This window comes from Lonchura striata, chromosome 28, assembly GCF_050655825.1.
Source record: "Lonchura striata isolate lonStrDom1 chromosome 28, ASM5065582v1, whole genome shotgun sequence".
NCBI classification, from domain to species: Eukaryota; Metazoa; Chordata; class Aves; order Passeriformes; family Estrildidae; genus Lonchura; species Lonchura striata.
The window spans coordinates 5,327,526-5,353,816 of NC_140730.1; the positions used below are offsets into that span (position 1 = coordinate 5,327,526).

At 49.2% G+C, this 26,291-nt stretch overlaps 1 protein-coding gene across 1 annotated transcript in view; it reads right to left on the reverse strand.

The window, feature by feature from the left end:
- The window catches only part of ADAMTS10 (ADAM metallopeptidase with thrombospondin type 1 motif 10), an 82,569-nt gene that overhangs the window by 24,548 nt on the left and 31,730 nt on the right, over positions 1-26,291 (reverse strand). Inside the window, exons 4-13 of the mRNA XM_085562552.1 lie at positions 25,591-25,750; positions 23,371-23,588; positions 21,847-21,930; positions 19,731-19,876; positions 15,927-15,970; positions 14,295-14,400; positions 13,038-13,184; positions 8,691-8,832; positions 6,662-6,769; positions 1,293-1,438 (exon numbers count right to left, since the gene is read on the reverse strand). Of these exons, the coding sequence (XP_085418678.1) occupies positions 1,293-1,438; positions 6,662-6,769; positions 8,691-8,832; positions 13,038-13,184; positions 14,295-14,400; positions 15,927-15,970; positions 19,731-19,876; positions 21,847-21,930; positions 23,371-23,588; positions 25,591-25,750 (1,301 nt within the window). The remainder of the gene's footprint in view (positions 1-1,292; positions 1,439-6,661; positions 6,770-8,690; positions 8,833-13,037; positions 13,185-14,294; positions 14,401-15,926; positions 15,971-19,730; positions 19,877-21,846; positions 21,931-23,370; positions 23,589-25,590; positions 25,751-26,291) is intronic.

The window sequence follows — 26,291 nt, forward strand, 5'->3', positions numbered from 1 at the left end:
CAGCCTTTCTGTGCTGCCAGGCACTGACCCCCAGGAGAACACTGCATTGACCTGAGGCCATGGAGAAGCTTCCAGAATGGAATTACAGAACTGGGATTGTGGGTGTGGAGTTTGAATTGAAGTGTGGAATATCACAGGGTGGAAAACCTCAAGTTGAAGGGTTTAGAATATAGTAACATCTATAAAACAAGATTGAGGTTTTAGGGCAGAGGCTGGTCCTTCTTCTTCTTCTTCTTCTTCATTCTTCTCCTTCTTCTCCATGGGTTTGGGTGGTTTTGTGTAATTGGATAAAAAGTCTGCATTGCAGACCATGGGTGGTTGGTTATTGGGTTAAAAGTAAAAATAATTTAGGTATAATTTCTTAACTGGACAATTTATCCTTAAAAGGCCTTGTAGAGAGAGAGATGAGGCTTCAATTTTTAGCTTGTTAAAGTGAAGTGCTGCAGAACTCAGGGTTTGTGAGACTGAAGGACTGATAGATAAGAACTAATAAACACCTGAGTCTGAATAAGAAAGAGCAATTAATCCTGACCCTGGCAAAAAGAAATTAAGACTCCACATCCATCCAGCCTCTGTTCTAGGTCAGCCTCCACAAGGCATCACAGGCACCTGGACTTGCCTTCCCCACGGGCAGAGGGCTGGGGACACTGCAGGGCCACGGTGACAGAGCCACGGTGACAGAGACATGACAGAGACATGACAGAACCATGGTGACAAGGCCACGGTGACAGAGCCACGGTGACAGAACCATGGTGACGGAGCCATGGTGACAGAGACATGACAAAGCCACGGTGACAGGGCCATGGTGACAGAGACATGACAGAGACATGGTGACAGGGCCATGGTGACAGAGCCACGGTGACAGAGCCACGGTGACAGGGCCATGGTGACAGAGACATGACAGAGACACGGTGACAGGGCCACGGTGACAGAGCCACGGTGACAGGAACACGGTGACAGGGCCACGGTGACAGAGCCATGGTGACAGAGACATGACAGAGCCACGGTGACAGAGCCACGGTGACAGGGCCACGGTGACAGAGCCACGGTGACAGAGCCATGGTGACAGAGCCATGGTGACAGAGCCACGGTGACAGGGCCACGGTGACAGGGCCACGGTGACAGAGCCACGGTGACAGAGCCATGGTGACAAGGCCATGGTGCCAGGGCCATGGTGCCAGGGCCATGGTGACAGGGCCACGGTGACAGGGCCACGGTGACAGGGCCATGGTGACAGAGACATGACAGAGACATGGTGACAGGAGCACAGTGCCAGGGCCACCCGCGCGTACCTGGGGCTGTCGCAGTGGCGCACGGACGAGGACACGCCGCCACCGCACGTCCGGCTGCACTCGCCCCACGATGACCACGACCCCCAGGCTCCGTCCACGCCCTCCGGCCGCGTCCCGAAGGGCACACACTCCCTCTTGTAGCACCACTGCGGGGACACAGAGCTCGGTGTTACGTGTAGTGAACATAATCCGGGCCATTCCTTGTATGAAATATGTAATATTAGATACTTCTTAAGATTTTCTAAAGCCTTCTGAGTTTACATTCTGTTAGAAAACTTTCTCACACAATTTTCTATAAACAACATATTGTTTTACATTCCTTCATAGGGGTAGAGAAACTTAATACACTAGTAGTTTGTCCAATGTCTTTGGAGAGGTGGCCCATTCACTCTCCAATCCACTGTCACCTTTGGAAAAGTATAAAAGTTAGACTCAGAGAAAAAACTTTCTTCTTTACCTTGCAAATAGCAGTGGCTCGAGTTGTGCTTTCACGTGTCCTATAGCGACACCCCCCCACACACACACCCTCGCAAAAAACCTGGTGTATATTAGAACCCAATTTATAAGTAAAAGGATGTGGCTCGGCCAGGGATGGGCCATGTCTGGAGAGATCGGGGGCACTGATCATGGCATAAACAAGCCGAGATGGATATCATGGAAATCCTTGGGCAGATCCATGTGAATGCAGGTTCCCGTAAATTCCATCAAGGGATTCAACAACTCCGGACATTGAATTGTTCTTCTTCATCACCAAAAAAGAAAATCTTATTAACCTATGGACTCTGAAGGGAAGAAAAGACTGATTGCTGAAATCTTGGCCTCAGGCTGAATTTTCCCTTTAAAAATCGCTCATGCTAGGATGGAGGCGTGTGGGCATAGAGGGAAACCTCTGCTGAGGCTGACTTCTGGTGCTGATCCTGGGCTCGGCTCTGTTCTTTCCTTGTGGCTGGCTAGATAGAATTTGATTGCAAAATAAATATTTTAAGGTTTTCATTTTAATTTGGCTGGGCAAATTTTCATTTATAACATTGGGATGGCCTGGGCAGGGGGCTCCTGCCAGAGCCTCCACAGAGCCAGCGCAGGGCTGGGATCTGCTTTGGTCCTGAGGAATCTGAGCTTGGAGCTGCACCAGAACCAAATTCTCTGAGGCAAAGGGCGTTTGCCTCTCCTTGGGGTCAGTGGGAACAGTGTCCTCCGTCCTTGTGGCACCATCCTGGAGGACAGGCAGGCACTGGCAAGGGGTCACATCCCACACGTTTCCTAGAGCAGCTGTGGCTGCCCCTGGATCCCTGGCAGTGCCCAAGGCCAGGCTGCATGGGGTTTGGAGCAACTTGGGCTATGGAAGGTGTCCCTGCCCATGGATGAGATTTAAGGTCCCTCCCAACCCAAACCAGTCTGGGATTCTCCTCTAAAGAGGTCCTGGTCCCACACCTCACATCTTATAAATGCCCTCAGCAGAGTTCCAGGTGATCTGGGATTGGAGCTGCTGCTGCCAGGCAGGGCCAGGATCTCTGGGGAACATGGACAGAGACACTGCCAGGACAGAGTGAGTTTTGTTTGTACTGGGAGCTCAGGTTGTGGTTCATGTGTCCAAAATGTCCAGATCAGCAAAGAGCTTGAGTTCAAATAAAGTTTAAATTATAATAGAAACGTTGTTGTGTCATCGTTTTGCTGAGGATCCTTAAAGAATCCGCCTGTCCCCGTCCTACTGGGAGACAGATGCTCATGGAAATTTGCCCATGAAATATTTCCCTCAGGCCTGGCACGTGTCCCACACCCCCTGGAGTCCGCAGCGATGGGAGGGTGGGACGGTGCCAGAGCCGCTGTCCGGGCGCGGTGCCGGACACGGAGCCCTGGGGGCTGAGATAATCCCAGGAAGGAAGAAAGCTCTGTGTGCTCCTTCCAGAGACTGGGAACCCACCCTGGAGCTGCTGGCACAGCCTCTCCCTGCTCCTCCAGAGCCAACTCTGCTTGGGCAGCTGGGAAAAACGCATGGTGGCTTCCCAGGAATCCCAGCTCACGAGCCCTGGGAGCACCAGCGCCTCTCCAAAGGGGGATCCCATGTGGAGGAGATATTCCACAATATTCCCACAGCCTGGGAATAGCTCTAATAAATCCTGGGGGCACCTTCCCTTCCCTTCCCTTCCCTTCCCTTCCCTTCCCTTCCCTTCCCTTCCCTTCCCTTCCCTTCCCTTCCCTTCCCTTCCCTTCCCTTCCCTTCCCTTCCCTTCCCTTCCCTTCCCTTCCCTTCCCTTCCCTTCCCTTCCCTTCCCTTCCCTTCCCTTCCCTTCCCTTCCCTTCCCTTCCCTTCCCTTCCCTTCCCTTCCCTTCCCTTCCCTTCCCTTCCCTTCCCTTCCCTTCCCTTCCCTTCCCTTCCCTTCCCTTCCCTTCCCTTCCCTCTGAGGAACCCTGGTTAAAAAACAATTACAAAGCTGGGGGAAAGGGATGATTAAAAGTGGGGAAAAGGAGGAAAAAATGCCACTGTGCGTTCTTGGGGTAAGACAGGTGAAGCCATAACAACCACTGGAGATTGATTAATGTAAAAAAGAAGGATCTGAGAGGAGGAAATACCCCAAGGTTTGGGATGTGGGCACAGCAGAGCTTGGCTCAGCCTTCCCCCACGCTGGCTGGCAGAGAATGGGAATTTTCTTTCTCCTTTAATATTTTGTACTTTAAATTCCCTGATCCTTCTGTCTGCTCTCCCCAGGGCAAAGGGAGAAGCCAGGGAAGACCACGGAGATCTCTCCAGCCAAGGGCCGAGGTCTGGGGCTCACCCCAGGAGCTCCAGCTGGGGGCAGTGCAGAAACTTAATATAAAAGTATATTCTTCTTAATATAAAAAACATTATTCTACCCAAGGCCATCAAATCACTTCCAAAAAACAAGGATCCAAAAGGATAAGCACAGGGAGGTAACTGAGGTTTCAAAGAGAGCCAGAATCCTGGGGGCTGTGACTGATTCATTTCCCTTCCCTCAGGGCTTTTGAAGAAGCTTGGATAAAAAGCAGTCACAAAGTAGGGGGAAAAGGGATATTTAAAAGTGGGAAAAAGCCATGACTAGGAGGGGAAAAATGCCACAGTCCCTGTGAGTGTGCAGCAGGAGGGATGTGCAGCCCCAGGAACTGCCTGCTCCTCTCTGCCCCAATTCCCTGCAGAACTAAAATGAAAAAAATTGTGGGTTTATCAGAGCCATGGTCTCCCCTGCACACCAGCTCCTCCAGCTTCCTAAGTATCTGAAATGTTTCTTGGGGATTACTTGTCTTCTGGTGGAATGGGGAATGTCCCAGCCCTGATTCTCCATTGTCCCAGTCTGCAAAGGCTCTTTGTTTGAGCGGTGCATTCCCTTTGTACTGGGAAAATGAATGTAGGAGGAGAAGGGAGTGAAGCAATCAAGGCAAAATTCATGGTCAGGGAAAATCCTGCCCCCCCTTCCCAGCTGAGGGTAAAAAGCCAAGGTTTCATTGCAGCCAGTTTTCCCCAAGTTCCTCTGAAAGCAAAAATCTGGGAAAACTGGGGAGGGAAAAAAAAAATCCCTTTTCTCCGACCAGCCAGGAGATCCCAGGAGATCCCAGCAGACCTGAGGACAAGGTGATCATTTAAGGACATGGCATCCCATGACATCCTATTCCTCCTGAAATTATCCATGGAAAACTTGCTGCTTTTCAGGAGCAGCTTGCCCTGTCTGAAGTTATCCAGGAAATGTTAAACAGGTTCAGTGTCAGTGACAGAAACTGTCCTGGGATGGGCAGCAGAACCCGAGCTGCCACACCTGCTTGAGGTCACCTTGCTGTGCCTCAGGGGTGACACCAAGGAGGACTTTGCTAGAGCAGTGATTTCCCATTCCATATTCCACATTCCATTTTCCATAGTCCATATTCTATGTTCCATATTCCACTTTCCCCATTCCATATTCTACATTCTGTATATCGCATTCCATATTCCACTTTTCACATTCCACATTCCATTTTCCATATTCCATATTCCACATTCCACTTTCCACATTCCATTTTCCATATTCCATATTCCACATTCCACTTTCCACATTCCAATTTCCACATTCCATATTCCATATATCACATTCCATAGTCCACATTCCACTTTCCACATTCCATAATCCATATTCCACATCCCACTTTTCACATTCCACATTCTATATTCCACATTCCATATATCACATTCTATATTCTACTTTCCATATTCCACATTCCACATGTCACACTCCATATTCCACATTCCATATTCCCAAAGCAATCCATTGGGATAAATTTTGGTGAGTTTTTTTGTAGGACAATGGCACTTTCTAGAGGAAGGACATTCCACACTCCACTTTCCATATTCCATATCCCACTTTCCATATTCCACATGTCACACTCCATATTCCATATTCCACATTCCATATTTCATATAGCATATTCCATATTCCACATTCCACACATCACACTCCATATTCCATATTTCATATTCCATATTCCACATTCCATATATCATATTCCATATTCCACATTTCACACATTACACTCCATATTCCATATTTCATATTCCACATTCCACGTTCCATATTCCATATATCATATTCCATATTCCACACATCACACTCCATATTCCATATTCCATATTCCACATTCCACATTCCACATTTCATATTCCACATTCCACACATCACACTCCATATTCCATATTTCATATTCCATATTCCATATATCACATTCCATATTCCACATTCCATATTTCATATAGCATATTCCATATTCCACATTCCACACATTATACCCCATATTCCATATTTCATATTCCGTATTCCACATTTCATATTCCACATTCCATATATCACATTCCATATTCTATATATCATATTCCATAGTCCAATTCCACACATTACACTCCATGTTTCATATTCCACATTCCACATTTCATATTCCACATTCCATATATCACATTCCATATTCCACATTCCATATTCCACATTCCATATTCCACTTTCCACATTCCATATATCATACTCCATATTCCACATTCCACATTCCATATATCACATTCCATATTCCACATTCCACATTTTCATATTCCACATTCCACATTCCACATTTTCATATTCCACATTCCACATTCCATACATCATACTCCATATTCCGTATTCCAGCACAGCACAAGCTGAGCTCTGAGCTGGACTTTGGGGTGATTTCTGGGCTCCTTGGCCCATCCCAGCCTCCCTCCAGGGCAGCTCTGCACTCTGGGCTCAGGGCTGGACAGGCTGCTGGGTGCTCCTAAGCCAACCCCACACCCCCAGCACAAGCAATAATCCTGTTTTTTTCTTGGAAAAGGGATGCAGCCCCTCCCTGCCAACTCCCTGCAGTGCCCAGGGCTGCCTTACCCCCTTGTCGATGGTGTTGGTTTGGCAGATGGTGCCCTCAGCTGCCGGGATGCTGTTGGTGATGCAGCGGTTGCTTTTGCTCAGACACCACAGCTCGCTGCAGACTTCCTGCAGAGAGGGAGATTTGGGGGGGACACAGGGGCAGGGAGGAGGGGAGAGACAAGGAAACAAAACCCAGATTAGGATTTTCTTGTGCCAGGGGCAGTGTCATGCCTGGCAGGCACCAAGGGCACGGGGACATGGGGACATCGAGTGTCTTCAGCATGGTGGGGACAACAAGAGATCAAAGCCTGCCAGGTGCTGCCAGCTGCAGCCACCCCAAGGCCACCAAAGGTTAGTCTGCTCACTGCACTGGGTGACACTGAGGACTCCAGATCTCCTTCCAGAAGGTTTCCTGAGCTTCAGCCCATTCTGACCTCTCAGAGCTCCAGCAAACAAAAAAATCTTCCCTTGGCTGTCCCAGCACCCACCCAAAAGTGAAATCAGGAAGTCCAGGCCCTTCCCAGCTCCTGTGGCACTCTATCCCCCAGGCTGGACTTCAGCAAGGCAACCCCTAAACTCTCATTTCCTGAGTTTTCTGCCTGCTCCCCCTTTCAGGGTTTTCCTGGGCTCAAAGACGAGGGGATGGCAGTGAGGTGGTGGGAGGGGGGGTTGAGGTGGGCAGCAACATCCAGCACATCCCTCACCTCACCTGGGACAAAGACTTTTCTCTGCCTGAGTTTATATGAGCAGCACAATGATTTATAGAGAGGATTATGGAAAATATATCTTTGTACAAAGAGAGGGGAGCCTGGATGGGCAGGACCTGCAGCAGCCAAGGAAGAGGCAAGAAATTTCTTGCCATGGGATTAATCTGACCCAAACTGAGCTGGGATCAATACTTATTGATGGGACATCCCCTCCTGTGTGCTCTGCCAGGGAAGCACAGCATGGAGCTCACCAGGAGCTCACCAGTGCCCCTGGTTTGGAGCAGCACAGTGATGTGTGGGAATCAGAAAAACAGAAACTTCCACAGACACTGAGGGATTTGATCTGCAGCTTTGGAAGAAGCTGGGATTGATGTACAAATACAATACACAGATATTAAGCAGAAAAATCATGAACTTATGTTCCTATAGTTGTAAGTAAGAATATGCTCTAATGAGGTGGGAAACTGTATAGGTAAGATGGTGAAGGGTTTGTAATATAGGAAACTGTATTGAGAAGATGGTGAAAGGTTTATAATGTAGTAGATGTATATGTTATAATGTAGATGGTGAAGGGTTTATAAATTAAACTTCCACAGACACAGGAGGGTTTGATCTACAGCTCTGGAAGAAGCTGGGATTGATGTAAAAATAAAATACACAGATATTAAGCAGAAAAATCATAAACTTATGTTCCTATAGTTGTAAGTAAGAATATGCTTTAAGTAAGTGAGAAACTGCATTGGTAATATGGGGAAGGGTTTATAATGTAGGAAACTGTATTGATAAGGTGGTGAAGCATTTATAATATAGGAAACTGTATTGATAAGGTGGTGAAGCGTTTATAATGTAGGATAACATGTTGATAAGATGATGAAGCATTTATAAGGTAGGAAACTGTATTGATAAGATGGTGAAGGGTTTATAAGGGTGTGGTTGTATAGAACAAAAGTTATAATATATATGTGTGCGAGTGAGACAGAAGCCATTGGGCAAAAATATTCACAGTGCAGTAGAAGTAGGTGAAGATGATAGGTTAGAAAAGCAAAATAAACGCTGTGGCAACTGTCTGTTGGTTTAGGAAGTTCTATATTGCCTTGTAACAAAGAAACTTGTGACTTTGAGCTATGACCAACTGCCTGCTCCTCTGAAATCTCAGGCCTCTGACACCGATGTTCATCTGAGCAACAAATCGCTCTTAGCTTGAAACTAGTCCCATCCCTTCATTTCTAACGGCGACAATGGCAGATGTGGGCAGCGGGGACAGCCCCATGGACCCTTCCTCCCCCACATGCCCCCTCCTCCAGCCCTGGAACCGATAGTAAAGCAGGAAGGCTCTCTACCCCGTATTTACACTGGCGGGATTTGACTCCGTACTGGAAGCGGCACTGCTCGTCGGCGTCGTAGGCCTGGCCCGGGGCCACCGTGGGGTAGATGAAATCTTGCTTGGGAGGAGCGTTGTTCAGGCACAATCCCATCCCCGAGCTGAAAGCACAGAGGGACAATCAGAGCTGAGAAAGGGTGAGGGGAGAGAGAGCTCAGGAGGGGAGGGATCAGCCGCTGCCGCTGGCGGCTCTGCTGAGGGGATAAATCTGGGTCTGCTCTGGGTGAGAGAAAGTGCTCTGAAATCCTTCCCAGGCTGGGAAACACATCCTGGTTCCAAGGTCACTCTGGAAGTGTTGATCTGAGGGTTCATAGATCATGGAATATCCTGAGTTTGGAGAGACCCCCAGGGATCATCAGTCCCCTGCCCAGACCCCCCAACAGCCCCACCCTGCCCAGCCCTGAGAGCGCTGTCCAAACGCTCCTGCAGCTCTGGCAGCCTCGGGGCCGGGACCATTCCCTGGGGAGCCTGGGCAGTGCCAGCACCCTTGGGGGGAAGAACCTTTCCCTGAGCTCCATGCCAAGCCCTGGCACAGCTCCAGCTGCTCTCCAGGCTGTTGCCAGCCCCTGGCAGTCCCCGTGGTGTGCCCAGCACCCTCAGGTGGGCACTGGGTGGGCAGAGGGGCTGCTCCCCCACCTGCTGTGAAGCCCCAGCCTCCCCTCCAAGCCTGACCTCCTGCTTGCCAGACCTTTGTAGGAACATCCAAATTCTGCCAGAAATGCCTTTCCCTCCCCTTTCCTCACTGCTCTCTGAGCACCCCCTAAATCAAATCCGCTGTCATCACCCCCAGCCCCAAATCCTGCACACACCACATCCCACTGGAGGCTCCTGGAGCCTGGAGTGGCCACCACAGACCACGAGGAAAGGGGATGAACTCTCCATCCTCCTCCAGCCCTGCCAGGAGCTTGGGGTCAGCAGAGGACGAGGCTGTGCCACGTGCCTCGCTGCCTGCACGGCCAGCGGGCACCAGGCCAGGCTGTGGCCAAGCCACAGCTGCCAGATGTGGGATTTGGCCAAGCCACAGCTGCCAGATGTGGGATTTGCTGCTGAGCCACGAGGTTTGGTGGCAGGACAGAGGGAGCCCCTTGGGGAGGAGCCATGTCTGCTCCTCTTGCTGCCTTCCAGAAGCTGAGCTCTGCTGCTCACACTTGTCCTGGCTTGTAAGATCAGCATGTATTCTATTGCCATCTGTTGGAGGTGGGGCAGTTTTCTTATCTCTTCCAAGAACAATGTCTCCCTTGGGGAGAGATCTTCTGTTAATGGGCCATTAATGACTCCCTGCATGACCGGTAGAGTTCCATCATCCCATTGTGAGATGCTCCACCCAGAGGGAGGAGCCAAGCATTCCTGCCTACATAAAATCAGCACTTTTTTGGGACACTGGGCAGCCCCCTTTGCTGGATTCCCAGAGGAGCAGCTCTCTTCTCTACTGGATTCCCAGAGAAAGACCAGGCCCATCTACTCCATCACCAGACCTTCAGAGAAAACTCCACCCTTCTAGAGTTCACCACTTCAGCAGCATTTCATCTGCCCCTCCAGGAGGAGCAACCACCATTTAACTGGACTGCTACCAACACCCTGACTCCTCAGGCTGTCAGCTTTCTCACTCCATCACTAGTTTCGTTTGTACTAATTACATTTTTAAAATTATTTTTATTTAGTTTTTCTCCTAGTAAAGAACTGTTATTCCCATTCCCATATCTTTGCCTGAGAGCCTTTTTTAAAATTGTGGTAATTCGGAGGGAGCGGGTTTGCCTTTTCCATTTCACAGAAGGCTTTTGCCTTCCTTCACAGACTTCTGTCTTTTCAAACCAAGACAACACTCTCTGGGGGCTTCCCTCCATGCTGACCCCACACTTGTGCTGCTTCCAGTCATCCCTCAAGCCCTGCCCAGTCCTTCCTTTAGGAAGTGCCGTTGTCCTACAAAAAAACCTCACCAAAATGGATCCTGATGGATGGTTTTGGAACGGAAAGTCCTACAAAAATCCTCACGAAAATGGATTTTGATGCATGGCTTTGGGATGCAAAGTCCTACAAAAAACCTCATGAAAATGGATCCCATTGGATGGCTTTGGGATGGAAAGTCCTACAAAATAAACCTCACCAAAATGGATTTTGATGGATGGCTTTGGGATGGAAAGTCCTACAAAAAAAAACCTCACCAAAATGGATCCCATTGGATGGCTTTGGGATGGAAAGCCAGGGGCTGGCAGAACCTTGCTCAAGGGTTTGATTCAGGCGTGGTGACAGCCTCCAAATGCTGGATTCAGGAGCTTAAATCATGGAATGGTTTGGGTTGGGAGGTGTTGGAATCCTGGATGCAGAAAATTTAAAAGTTTCTGAGCTAAAAAGCACAGACTCGCAAAAAGCCATAACATTTGACCTAAGGCTATAGAGAAGACTTCCAAAATTAATTAATAGCACTAAAATTACAAGTGTGTAGTTAATTAAAAGTGTGTAATATCACAAAGTAGAAAACTTAGAGTTTAACGTTTTAGAATATAAAAATAAATATGGAACAAAACAGAGGTTTTAAAGCAAAAGCAAGTTGTTCTTTTTCACCTTCTTCTTCCTTCCTCTTCATGGGTTTGGGTGGTATTTTGTAATTAGACTAAAAATTCCACATTATGAGCTTCAAAGAATCAGTTACTAAGTTAAAAAATAAAATAACCTAAGTATCATTTCTAAGTAGTTTAGTTTAATTTAACATTAAAAGGCCTTAAAACTATATATCAAAGGCCATTTTTGTACTATTTTCCTACATACAAAGTCTAGTGCAAACGAGATACTAAAGTTTTGAGAAGATAACAATAAACAAGAAGCTAAAAACCAAAGAAGTCCAATGTGTTTCTCATCCCTAACACAAAACTACTCCAAGAGGGATTCCCCCATTAGGGAAAGCTCAAAATAAGACCAAGAAACCAATAGGGAGGGACCTAAAAAATCATCTTATTCCATGGCAGGGACACCTCCCACTGTCCCAGGCTGCTCCCAGCCCTGTCCAACCTGGCCTTGGGCACTGCCAGGGATCCAGGGGCAGCCACAGCTGCTCTGGGCACCCTGTGCCAGGGCCTGCCCACCCTCACAACAAAGAAATTCCTCCTAATATCCAATTTAAATTGCTTTTTTATAGTTTGCATCCATCCCCCTTTCCCTGCCCCTTCTCCCGAATCCTAAAAGTGCTTTGTAAGAAAAAGAAACACAAAATCTTTGCCCTGCTTTGCTCATTGACACAGAAAACTCCTCCTCACAGCCTGGAGAAAGCACCTGCACCACACAAACCCAGCCCAGTCCCCAGCACAGCAACCCTGCTCTGCAGTTCCTGGCTGGACTTCAGAACCTGCCAAATGCCCCCAGGGGGGACTGATCTATTTGTGAAGTTTCTGGATGTGGGAATAATAAATAAACAAAAAAAAAATTATAATTATTAATAGATTATAAGTATATAAATATCATTATTTCTAAATCTATTCTATTCTATTCTATTCCATTCTACTATATTATATTATACTATATTATATTATACTATATTATATATAGTATATTATTTGTAAACATTTGTGTATTTATAACAATAAATAACTATATAAATATATTAATATTATATAAATTTATTTATTATATATAATTTTTATAATGTGTATTTATAATTTATATAAATAAATATAGTTATTTTTATATATTTTATATATTTATTTATAATTAAATATATTAATATATTTACAAATAACTATATAATATATATAATGTAGTATAATTAGAATATATATGGCATTATATAATATATATTATATTATATACTATACTATATATTTACTATGCATATGCTATAGTGTACATATACTATATATAGTATAATATATATAATATAATACCATTATAAAATATGTAATATATAATATATATTTTACAATATATCTAATATCTATCAAAATATAATATAATATAATATAATATAATATAATATAATATAATATAATATAATATAATATAATATAATGTAATATAATGTAATGTAATGTAATGTAATATAATATAATATAATATAATATAATATAATATAATATAATATAATATAATATAGTAATGTAATGTAATTAATATAAAGCTCTCCCAGCCACAACCCAAATGGTTTTAGATGTTGAACAGGCAGGAAAAACACGAGGAATTCTAGAGGAAGGAAAGAACGTGACCCTGGCAGAGAGGACAGAAGGTTCTGTGGGGCTGGGGCTCCGCTTTGGCTTTCCCCCTGCTCAGAAGGGTCGGGGGAGGCTGGAGCAGGGGCGGGGAGGGGAGCGCTCCTTACTCCAGGAAGCTGGTGATGTAGTCCCTGCTGCAGGTGGACCACACGAAGGGGTTGGTCTTCATGGTGATGTGAGCAGCCATCAGCTTGGCCGTCTCCTGCCCCCGCGAGCCGCAGCTGTTGCCGACCCCGTCGTGGTTCATGCCGAACCTGGAAACCACCAGAGCACGCACACACACTTGGGCAAATTGGCTTTCTCCTTCGTTTCTTAAAAAAGCTGCTCCAGCTAATGCTTTGTGCAATTTAACAATCGCTCTCGAGAACACCCAAACTGTTTTAACTGATTTTTTTCACTTATTTAAGTGCCTTGTGCTAGATCATTAATATGTCTTATGATTGACAGTCTAATGACAAACTTAACTTCCTTTATGAACTGGAATAAATATTTCTCAAGAAGGAAATCAAGTTTGCAGATTTTTCTTTTCCCCTAAGCCCCAGTTATTGGGAAAATTCATCCAGCTGGGTTTGGACAGGCGTGGATGGTCCACATGAAGGGTTTTCAGGCTGAGAAAAACACCTTCACTCTCCTGTGAAAGTCTAAAAAGTTTAATAAAGGAAGGGTTTTCAGGCTGTGAAAAACACTTTCACTCTCCTGTGACAATTTAAGAAGTTTAATAAAGGACAGTAGTAGACAAAGACAAGTAAAGCAAAAATTATGGGATGTATCTTGGCATTCAGCCAAGAGCACACCATTACCTTTGGGGACACCCCTTAAATACCTTTTCCTTTACATCACCCTGTTGCATATTCATAGATCCTTATGCATAGTAAGCTTTTCCCCCAAACTGGTTTACATATTCCAAGAACTGCTTAGCCTGGCTCCTCCTTGGGTCTGCCTTTTTAGAGCATGCACATTCCTTGGTTATGGTTTTAGTCCTTTATTTATCACCTTGTTTTTGGGCCTTGGTGCTCATTGTCTTCAGTCAGTGAGTGCTGATGGTTGGCAGATCTGTACAGGTGTCCTCGTTATATTTTTATTGGATGTTATCCCATCCCAGCAGGCATTTTATATATATATATATATATATATATATATATATATATATATATCAGCTATTTCACTAAGCTTAATTAACAACAGAAATAATAAACTATATCTTTATAACAAAGTTACTTTAACACCACACATACAGAACCCACTTTAATATTTGGATGAAATATTTAGAAGCCAATATTATACATTAGATGTATCTATACCAAGCCCTTGGTGGCAGGGACGAGCAGCAGGAGCTGCTGGGGGCTCTCGGGTGCTGCACTCACGTGTGGCCGATCTCGTGGGCGATGGTGAAGGCCGTGGCCAGCCCGATGTCCTCGTTGATGCTGCAGCTCCTCTCCCGCTCACACATCCCACCCACGGGGGCCAGGCCTGGGGAGGGGACAGAGCTGTCACACAGGGCCACCACAGCGTGGCTGAGGGGTCGTGTTTGGGGATCTCCTGATGTGTTTCATGCTCTGTAACACTGAGCAGCTCCTTCTCACCACTGCACTGGGCGTTGGGATGGACTCGTGGCTCTTAGGGGACATGGTCACTGAGCACTGATGGTAAATTAACAGTGACAGGCTCAGAAATGCCAAAAATCCTCTGAATTTTGTATCCAAATGGTGCAAAGGGGAGCAATCCTTGGCACAGCCCTAGTGGGGAATCTCAGCTGGCTGCACCAGCTCTGGAGCATCCAAAGCTGCCCAGGGAGAGCTGAGCAAGCCAGGATCCAACCTTGGTTCTGCCTGGCACCCACCAGCAATCCAGCATGACTCGTGTGGGGGACTGGGTGATGCTGTAATTCCCTGTGAATTGTGACAGCAAATTCCCTCTGCACTGGGCCAGGGCGGGGCCTGGCTGTGCCAGGAGAATGATTTGAGCCATCCCAGCACGTCCAGCCTCAGCAGCCAGTCAGAGATCCACCAGCTCTCCCCACAGTGATGCAGAGCAGAAATCCCTCCCTGCCTGCCCAGTCCAGACCTGGGTGAGACAAAGGAGGAGCTGCAAGGCTGCGGGGCCTGGCTGTGACAATAAAAACTCCCTTTGCAGCCATCACAAAAATACTGGATTTCTCCCTGCCCAGCCAGGAACTCCAGCAGGCCATGGACAAGCCCAAAATGAGAGTGGCTCTTAATCACCAGGCTGGAGCTGGCCCAGGGGTGGAACAGAGGAGGTCCAGAGTCCAGCCGAGATCAGGGCTGCTGGTTTAGTGTTCACAGAGGGACAGGGGGCTGGAAAGCGCTGGGCTGGTCCTGGCCCTGCTGCTGGGCTGGGGCAGGAGCTGCACCTTCACTGGGAAGGGATGGAACAGCTGGGAAAGGGGAATGGAACAGCTGGGAAAGGGGAATGGAACAGCTGGGATAGGGATGGAACAGCTGGAAAGGGATGGCACAACTGGAAAGGGATTGCACAAGTGGGAAAGGGGAATAGCACAGCTGGGAAAGGGGAATGGAACAGTTCGGATGGGAATGGCACAACTGGAAAGGGGAATAGCACAGCTGGGAAAGGGGAATGGAACAGCTGGGAAAGGGATGGCACAGGTGGGAATGGGGATGGCACAGGTGGGAAAGAGGAATGGAACAGATGGGATGGGACTGGCACAAATGGAAAGGGGGTAGCACAGGTGGAAAGGGGATGGCACAGGTGGAAAGGGGAATGGAACAGCTGGGAAAGGAATGGCACGGGTGGGATGGGATGGCACAGCTGGGAAAGGGGAATGGAAGAGCTGGGATGGGGATGGCACAGCTGGAAAGGAAATGGCACAGTTGGGATGGGAATGGCACAGGTGGACATGGATGGAACAGGTGGAAAGGCACAGGTGGGAAGGGGGATGGCACAGCCCACCCTCATCACACTGCCAAAGCTCTCTCTGCTGCTGGGGGCTGCTGAGGGGGGGTCAGATTTCCACTCACCCAGGGTGCCACAGGGCTTGTTCTTGTAGATGCAAATGTCGTACCTGCAAGGAGAGAAGGCGATGACGTTAAGGACATTCTTGGTTTTGGTGGTTTTCATTTCACCCATGTGTTCACAACCAAACCACTCCAAACCAGCCCATGAAATATTCTGGGATGAAGATAGCAATGGTGACAGTGAGGACAACACTCACTTTGCCCAGGCTGAGATTCGTTGAGTTTTAGTGACAGAGCTGAGCCAGGTCAGAGGTTTGGTTTTGATGAAATGTGGTGGTAGAGCATGAGCAGGGAAGGGAATGGAGCTGGGGAAGGGTCTGGAGCCCCAGGAGCACCTGAGGGAGCTGGGAAAGAGGCTCAGCCTGGAGAAAAGGAGGCTCGGGGGGGACCTTGTGGCTCTGCACAGCTCCTGACAGGAGGGGACAGCCGGGGGGGTCAGGCTCTGCTCCAGGGAACAGGGACAGGAGAGAAAACAGCCTCAAGTTGTGCCAGGGGAGGTTTAGATCAGATTTTAGGGAAAATTTCTTCATGGAAAGGATTATCAGGCATTGGAACAGGCTGCTCAGGGCAGTGGTGGAGTCACCACTCCTGGAGGTGTTAAAAACATAAGCAGATGTGGCACTTCAGGATGTGGTTTAGTGGGCAAGGGAATTTAGTCAAAGGTTGGAATTGATGATCCTGGAGGCCTTTTTCCAACCTTAATGATTCCATAAATCAGCAAGGACAAGGTTATTCCAGACCTGGAGCTCTTTGGGTTTGGGTGGGTCCTGCTCTGCTCCCCAGCACTCCTGGGAGACATCGGGCACAGAGGGAAGAGGACAGGGCCAACCTCTGCTCTGTCAGCTCAGGTCTCTTGCAGGAAATTGTATCAATCCAACAGAGAAACACAGAATGCCAGCATGGCTTGGGTTGGAAAAGACTTTAAAAATCATCTCATTCCACCCCCTGCCATGGCAGGGACACCTTCCACTACCCCAGCGTGCTCCAAACCCTGTCCAGCCTAGCTTTGGACACTGCCAGGGACGGGGGATATGAAATTCTGATGAAAAACAAAATAAAAATAAACACTTCAGTTTGAAAACATGTTCTGTTTCAAACCCCACTGTGGTTTCATGAAAACACTCAAGTGATTTTTTTTATATCTATTTTTTTTCTAGTTCAGTTTTTTACTGAGAATTTTCCAAACAAATCCAGTCTGAGTTGATTCAAGGTGACTCTTCCCTCTGCTCCTGGCCTCGACTTCCAGCCATTGCATGAAGGAATTCTCTGTTTGCACATCATTAGCTGGGTACAAGGAAAGGTAAAAAAAGGAGAGCAAAAACCTCCAGATGGAAATGCAGCATCCTCAAAATGGGAAGAGGTGGCAGCTCCAAAGAACACCAGTTTGGGTTAGAGAGGGAATATTCTCATTTCCTTTCAAAGATAAACATTTGGGCTTTGAAAATCTGGGCTGAAAGGGGCCAGGCTGAGAGCTGGGTAGGGTGGGGTCAGCTGAGTGACCAGGGGCAGCTGGGCTGGGCTGGGCCACCCCAGAGCCAGGTTGGGGTTGCACCAAGGATTGTGACCCCACAGCGGGTTTGGGGACACCCATGGGGCAGGCAGGACCGAGGATTGTGACCCCAGAGCCAGTCTGGGTTCACTCATGGGGTGGGCAGGAATGAGGATTGTGACCCCAGAGAGGGTTTGGGGACACCCACAGGGTGGGCAGGGCCGAGGATTGTGACCCCAGAGTGGGTTTGGGGACACCCACAGGGTGGGCAGGACTGAGGATTGCGACCCCAGAGCAGATTTAGGGACACCCATTGGATGAGGGTTGGGGATTGTAACCCCAGAGATGGTTTGGGGACACCCATGGGGTGAGGGTTGAGGACTATGACCCCAGAGCAGGTTTGGGAACACCCACAGGGTGGGCAGGACCGAGGATTGTGACCCCAGAGCCAGTTGGGGGACACTCATGGGGTGGGCAGGAATGAGGATTGTGACCCCAGACCCCATGGGTTTGGGGTCACCCATGGGGTGAGGATTGTGACCCCACAGCAGGCCTGGGGACACTGGGCAGGACCGAGGATTGTGACCCCAGAGTGGTTTGGGGACACTGGGCAGGAATGTGGATTGTGACCCCACAGCGGGTTTGGGGACACCCTTGGGGTGAGGGTTGAGGAATGTGACCCCAGAGCGGGTCTGGGGATACCCACAGGGTGGGCAGGACTGAGAATTGTGACAGAGCGGATCTGGGGACACCCTTGGGGTGGGAGTGGAGGATTGTGACCCCAGAGTGGGTTTGGGGTCACCCATGGGGTGAGGGTTGAGGATTGTGACCCCACAGCGGGTTTGGGGACACTGGGCAGGACCCTCTGGCACCGCTCCCCCCACTGACCCCCGGGGATGAGGGTGGGCGGTGAGAAGCGTCAGCACACGAAGGGTTAAGTGCGACACATCCCGGGGATGGCTCCTGTCCCTTCGCCCCCTGGCGCTCCCTGGAAGTGCCCAAACCTCTCCCCTCCTCTCGGCAGGAAACCGAGCAGAGCACAAAACATTCGTTGCTTTGTTTTGAGCGAATGCCTTTAAAGCCTTCGGAGGCTCTGCTTTGCCTCGTCCCCGCAGGAGAAAAAAAAAGCCCCGAGCTCAGCAAGATCTTATCGGGACACCGGGAATTTCTGGGGCCGGATGCCGGGCGTTATCCAGGCTCAGCGAGCGGCTCCGGGCTGGCTCCAACATCTGGAGGGAGGATGGAGAGCTCGGAACCGGCGTTTGCATCCCAAACGTGTGGAGGGAGGACAGGAAAAAGCTGCAGCCCCCTCGGGAGGGGGAAGATCTGGGGTTGAGGGGTCCTTTTGTCGCTCCTCTGTGGGGTCTCATCCGTGGGGTGATCCAGGCTCGTGCTGGGGCTGGGGCAGGGAGCAGCACATGGAAAAAGGAAGCAGCTCCCGCCTGGAGGCTCCCCCCGCCAGCACTTCCATTTCCTGACTTTCTTCCTCTCCACGGGAGAGGGGGAAAAGGCACAAAATAATGTTGGGTTTGCCTTTGGCCTCTCCCAGTTTTATCTCTGTCCAAGCAGGGATTTGTGGGGACTGGAGGGACAAACCTGGGCACAGCACCTGGGGAGCTCAGCACTCCCTGTGCCCTCCATCCCTGCAGCATCCACTGGCCTTCCAGCTGCTCTGCCATTCCTTCCATTGTCCCTGTCATCCTCTGTGTGTCCTCCTTCCTTCTGACCATCATCCATCCATCCATCCATCCATCCATCCATCCATCCATCATCCATCCATCCATCCATCCATCCATCCATCCATCCATCCATCCATCATCCATCCATCCATCCATCCATCCATCCATCCATCCATCATCCATCCATCCATCCATCCATCCATCCATCCATCCATCCATCCATCATCCATCCATCATCCATCCATCCATCCATCCATCCTTCCATCCATCATCCATCCATCCATCCATCCATCCTTCCATCCATCCATCCATCCATCCATCCATCCATCCATCCATCCATCCATCATCCATCCATCCCAGCAAAGACTGAGAGAGAACTGGAGGGTGATAACAAACTGGGATGGAGATTGATACCAGACTGAACTGGAGATTGATAACAGACTGAATTGGAGATTGATAACAGACTAACTGGAGATTGATAACAGACTAACTGGAGATTGATAACAGACCGGCGTGCAGGGTGATAGGCTGACCTGGAGGGTGATAATCTGAATTCAATAATCTGCACCCATGGAGACTCGGGAAGCCTTGGACGAGCTTGGAGCCAGGAGAGCTGCCAGCCCAGGGGACAGGGCTCACCTGGTGATCAGCACGGCGGTGTCGTGGTTGGCGATGCCGTTCTCCGGGATGGCGTTCCCGTTGCCGTTCCTGTTGACGATGGATTTCTGCCACTTGCAGAAGCTGTCCAGGGATTTCCCAGCGTGGTGGTTGATCTCCAGCGTGGGCTGGAAAGGAAGCAATGGCAGAGTGTGTTCCCAGGTGTTGGAACTCAAAATGTCCCTCAGACATTTTTGGATGTTCCAGGTCCAGGTCAGAAGCATTTGAGACCCTGGCAGGCAGCTGGAAACAGCTGTGATTTGGGATTTGAACCATGGAACAATTTACCAACCTTGCAGGAAGAACAAGAAGTCACAAATGTTTAGATATTAGAGTAGAAGTAGTCACAAAGTAGAGGGAAGAATTTTTGAGTGCTGTACAGGGGGTTTTAGTTTTGTACATGGGGGTCAGAAGTATTAGGATGGAGGGATTTGGGCCTGCCCTGTCCTCCCTCTTTCTTCTTCCTTACCTCCATGTTCTTGGTGATGTTGGCACTCACAGATTGGTTTAGAGTAGAAAAGCTCCATTCAATATAGGTAATGGGCATTGGGGAAAACTGTAACCATGTAACACGTAATGTGCCATATAAAAGATAGAAAAGCACCATTTAATATAGGTAATAGGCATTGGGGAAAACTGTAACCATGTCACACATAATGTACCATATAAAAGATAGAAAAGCACCATTTAATATAGGTAATGGGCATTGGGAAAAACTGTAACCATGTAACACGTAATGTACCATATAAAAGATAGAAAAGCACAATTTAATATAGGTAATAGGCATTGGGAAAAACTGTAACCATGTAACACGTAATGTACCATATAAAAGATAGAAAAGCACCATTTAATATAGGTAATGGGCATTGGGAAAAACTGTAACCATGTCACACGTAATGTACCATATAAAAGACAGCAGCAGCCCTGGAGGGGAGAGAAGAAGCAGTCGGGGTCAGAGAGGATGTCAGGGTGTGTGTGTGCCTCTGCCTGAGCTCTGAGCAAACCACAGCAGCCCAAGGAGAAAATCTTTTAGATAACTCACAATAAACTGCCTTGAGACCAAACAACAGAGACTGCTGAGCCTTTCTTTGAAGGCACGGGTTGGAGGAGAGATTTTTCCACCACACGGAGCCACCCTTGACCTAGGGTGAGCTCCAGCACCCAGGAAAGCTCTGGTGGGAAGGCACTGCTCACTCTGTGCCAGCAGAGCACTGCCACCACTCTAGGCACCCCCAGTTCCTCATGGAGCCCATGGGAAAGCAAGAAAAATGGGATTTTGTCGAGTCTTAACTTCTTTTTGCCAGGGTTGGGATTAAGTGTGTGAGACATCATTTCTTGTTGGGACTCAGATGTTTATTTGTTCTTATCTGTCACAGTCTCACAAAACCTGGGTCCTACAGCACTTCACTCTAACAAACTAAAAATGGAGCCCCATCTCTCTCTCTCCACAAGGTCTTTTAAGGATAAACTGTCCAATTAAGAAATTACACATAAATTATTTTTACTTTTAACCCAATAATCAGCCACCTGTGGCTCATAATGTGGACTTTTTTATCCAATTACACAAAACCACCCAAACCCATGGAGAAGAAGGTGGAGAAGGAGAAGGAGAAGGAGAAGGAGAAGGAGAAGGAGAAGGAGAAGGAGAAGGAGAACCAGCCTCTGCCCTAAAACTTCAATCTTGCTTTATATCTATTACTATGTTCTAAACCCTTCAACTCTGAGTTTCCCACCCTGTGATATTCCACACTTCAATTCAAACTCCACACCCACAATCCCAGTTCTGTCATTCCATTTTGGAAGCTTCTCCACGGCCTCAGGTCAATGCAGTGTTCTCCTGTCAGTGTCTGTCAGCACAGAAAGGCTGAAATTCTCAGTGACCAGGGTTCCAACATCACTGTAGGAGAACTAAAGCTGCTTAAACCTCCCTAAAATCACCTTATAATGGAAAAATACAGATTTCCAGAGGTCTGCTCAGCCCAGTCCTCAGGGGAGGATGTGCACTGGGGGGAATTCCTGGGAGTGACATCCGGGGGGGGTCACACAGCTCCTGAAGGGAAGTGCAGGCACAGGACAGGCTCAGCAAAGCCCAGCTTACCTGGTCCTCGGTGAGCAGGATCAGCCGGGTGACCAGGATATTGACAATATTGCCCAGACTCGAGTCCTGGAAAAGTTTGGCAACCTGACCTCCAAGAAACAAGAAAAGAGGAGTCTTAAAAATGAGCTCGGTGGCCAGGCGAGCTGGGGAGGGCTGGGCACTGCAGTGGGGGGTGTGAACCCAACATTTTTGGGAAGCAGGGATGGGAATGGGACCCCACACCACCACTGAGTAGCAGAATCCCCTAAAGCACGGTCCGAGCCCGCTGTCTCAGAGCAGGGAAGCCAAAATCTCCCAGCCCAGGCGGGGCAGTCCCCACTGCTGGCATTCCCTGCAGCACAGGGCTGCAGCTGGGCTGAGGGGAGGGCACAGCATCCCTCGGGGGATCTGGAAGGCCACAGCATCCCCCAGGAATGTTTCGGAGCAGATGAAACACCGGGATTGTTTGAAAAGCTGGCGGTCTGGCTTTAGAAATGCAAAGCATGGAAAGCGATCCTGGGGAGGACGGGACAAAGAGCCGTCACAGAGGGGTTGCAGAGGGTTGATGGATAACTTCCAAGCCCATCTCACCTCACAGGAGGATCCAGCTCGGCCAATTCAGGCTGTTCACGGAGCCAGCAGTGCCCCAAAGCAGAACCACAGCTCGGGGGGATTTCTGAGCCCCTCTCTCTGCTCAGCCCCCAAGCGTGAGAGCTGCCTGTCCTTATGCTTTCCCATGTGTTTCTCAGCTTGCCCGGCAGCATTTGCAATGCTAATTTGAGCTGGGAGATGCTGTTCAGAGAAAAGCTTTTGTTCTCCCAGCCCGGGGTCAGACAGGCCAGAGTTTACCTCTCCAGGCTTCGGGGTCCCAGGGATCAGCGGCAGCAGCCTGGCAGGATTTTTGACCCCAAAACCTTGCTCTGAGCATGGGGAGAAGCCACTGCCAGCCTGGAACAGATCCAATTTCCCCATCCTGCTTCATGCAGGAAAATCTCCTCTTCCCAACACGGATTTTTGGGGTTGGGAGGAATGACAGATTTATCTTTACAAACTATGGGGCTTCTGGTAGATAAAACCAGCACTGAGAGATAAAAGAAACAATGGGAAGGATTCCACTGATTGATGAATGGAAAAGGATATTTACCTTTACAAACAAATCCTAAGTTTGCTGATAAATGAAATTGGATATTAAAAGATGAAAGAAACAATGGGGGAAACCCCTAAATTCCATACGAATTAAAAATTAAAATGCAGGGTTATACATTAGAGGGAAATCTCTGGTATCAGGCGTTCCAGGAAGTCTGAACCTCTCAAGTACCTCAGCCAATGGGGAAAGAGAGAGGGAAATTGGGATAAAAAGGAGGCTGCATCCTCCAAAAATTGGAGAGACCCCAGGGGAACGCCCCATGGCCTCTCCCTTTATTCAAAGAAAGAAGAAGGACTCCTCTGTCTCCTCTGATATTTGGGGGTTAATTTTCCTGCCAGAGTGACGAGCAGGAATTCTCCTCCATCCCGCGGGGTTCCTGGTGTGGGTGTAACACTTACAATATTCATGATGGCCAGGATGTACTGCTCGATGTCCCTGCGGCCGTGGTAGCCCACCATCATCTTGTCAGCCACCACCAGGGTCTCCACGTAGCGCTCGGTGCTCACCGACCTCTTCAGGGGCAGCTGGCCCCGCTGGCTGTGGTTGCCCGAAGGCTTCAGAGGGGAGGGTTTCAGCGTCCTCAGCCACCAGTGCCTCCCCTTCCAGGGCTTCTCGTCTGAGGAGGGAAGGGGATGAAGGGGATGGGTGTGATGCCCTCAGGCAGGGCTGAGGGGAGGGTTTGAGGCCATGGAAGAGCTCTTAAGCTGCACCAGGGGAAGTTTGGGCAGGATGCCAGAAAGGAATTCTTCACTGAAAGAGTTCACTGGGCAATGGAATCGTCTGCCCAGGGAGGTGGTGGAGTCACGGATGCTGGAGGGGTTTAAAAAAGCCTGGAGGTGGCACTCAGCGCCAGGGTTTAGCTGGTGAGGAGGTGTTGGGTCACAGGGTGGACTGGGTGATCCTAAAGGTCTTTTCCAGCCTCATTCACTCTGTGATTCCGTGATTTGTGCACCACAGGTGGACCCAGAAATGTCCCAAGGGCAGTCCAGGGCTGTCCCCAGACTCCTGCCAGCCCTGCTGGCCTCTCCTCTGTCCTTCTGTCCCCTCCTGCCCAGCAGATCTGTGCCAAACCCTCAGTCCCAAACCCCTCTGGGCTGCACAGCCCTGCTCTCACCTCTGCCCCGGGGTGGGCTCAGAGACTGCACAGCCACCACCTGAAAATGAAGCCCTTGCAGAGCCTTTCCTCCCTCCTTTTCCTGCCAGGACCTGCATGTAGGACTTGGCTCTTCCACCACAGAAAGGGCTGCAGTCTCTGCTGCAGCAGCAGCTTCGTGGGACTTTGCTTCAAGTGCTGCTGAGCCGAGCCTGGGGATGTCCCCAGCAGAGCCATCAGCTCCAAATTCCCCACCTGGAGACCACCAGAGGACAGGGGAGCTGACTGGGACACTCCAGCCCTGCCAGCAGGCCCTGCTCTGAGGTTCATCACACCCAGGCAGCCCCAAAAGCTCCCAGCTCCAGCTCCTGCAGGGATCCAGGGGAGCTCCTGGGCGTGTTCAGGGCCCAGGAGTGCTGGGCAGGGCAGGGCAAGGGTGGCCTTGCTGGAGCCATTGTGCTGTGGTTGCTCTAAACTTTGGCTCCCCCTGCACATCTCTGCTTTCCAAGAAACAATTAGGACAATTAGGAGCGGGCTAAATTATTTCTGGAAGCTGGGGAATGTGGCAAAGAGTCAGCAGGAGGGGAGTCTGCATCCAGCGTGGCTTCAGGAGCTGGGATGGGCAGGGAAGCACAGGGTGGCTCCAGAGGTGCTGGTGGCTCTGGGACACTCAGAGAAGGTGGCAGTGCCTTCCATCTGGCCAAGTGTCACTGCTGGGGTGGTGGATGGACACCCTGAAGTGACACCCAAACAGGAGCAGTCAGGGCCAGCTTTGCTCTGTTCCCACCAACGGATCCAGGAAAAGCTCTTGTGCAGGGATGGCATCTCCCCTCAGCCCTGCAGAGCCTCTCTGAACTGAGGGAGGGGCATCCTTCAACATTTTGGGTAGATGCTGAAACTCTGCCTGTTCACAAGGGCCAGGGATTCCAGCCAGACTCTGGGACAGACTGGTGGGAAGGGCAAGGACCAGGAGGTCTCATGGGGAGTGGCCAGGGCAGAGGTTTGTGGTTCCTCTTGGAGGTCAAAGCCCTGTAGGTGCAGAAATGGGGCTGATGTGCTGTCACATTCACCCTAAACATCCCCCTGTGGTGGGCCAGGCCCCACATCCCCCCCTCCAAGGGCCTTTTCCATCTGGTCCCCACCAGCAGCAGAGTTATCCCAACATGGACATGACCAAACCCCAAAGCCAAGGCTGTGCTGAGCACACGTGAGCTGTGATTTCCCAATCCTCTGCAAACTGGCCAAATTTGGGAGCATTCTTCTGAAGAAAAACAAGAGGTGTTTTTTTTTTCTCTCCTATTCCATGCTCTATTTACAAATTTTCAAGCCCTGCTGCGAGGAGGGGAGGATGGGAGCTTCCCACAGCCCGGGCCACCAGAAATGGGTGAAAGCAAACCCAGGAAAATCTCAAATTCAGGAGATAAGTTTGGTTCTTTGCCACGTGGAGCAGAGTGGGCCTGTTCTGCCAGGATTTTCCCAGCGGGTTTTGGGCAGGATTTGAGGAGGAGGTGGTGGGAACACCTACCCATCACTCCACAGGCTGCATCCATGTGAGGGTACTGCAGGGACGAGCGCTTGTACACCACGTGGGGGCTGCCCTTGCCCTCTCCCCCCGTGCTGACGTTGGCTCCGGCGCTCAGGGGCTCGATGAAATATTCCTCCTCATCCGCCACGATCACCCCGTGCTGCAGGAGGGAACAGAGGGTGTGGAAGAGCTTTTACAACGACTTCTGTGAGCCAGAGAGGAGTTTGAGAAGAAGATCCATGTTTACCCCTGATAGAATTTTCTACCAAGGTCATTGACAGAGAAACCAAGAAAGAAAGAAGGATAAATAAGAGAAACCTGCAGCTGTCTATTCCAATAAACATTTTGTTTGTCTCATCACCAATGAGTAAAGTGTAAACTTATGAGCTTTGTAAGAATGTATAAAAAGCATGCATGCTGTAATAAAAACAGGTTTGAAGCCTTCTGAAAATTGAGAGTTTTGCTTTGTACTGTCTCTGTCTCCACCATGACAAGAGGGGGGACAATAACAGAGGTGCACAGACAACCTGATGGCCTCTCATGGTGAGGTTTTTGCTGATTAACCTGAATTTCTGGGGATTGACAAAAGCTGTGGAGGAATCCTGCACAAACACTGAACTACAGGAAGCCACAGAGCGGAGAAAACCCAGCCAGATGGTGGTGGATGCCTTGGGACATCTGTGTTCACTAAAGTCCTCTGG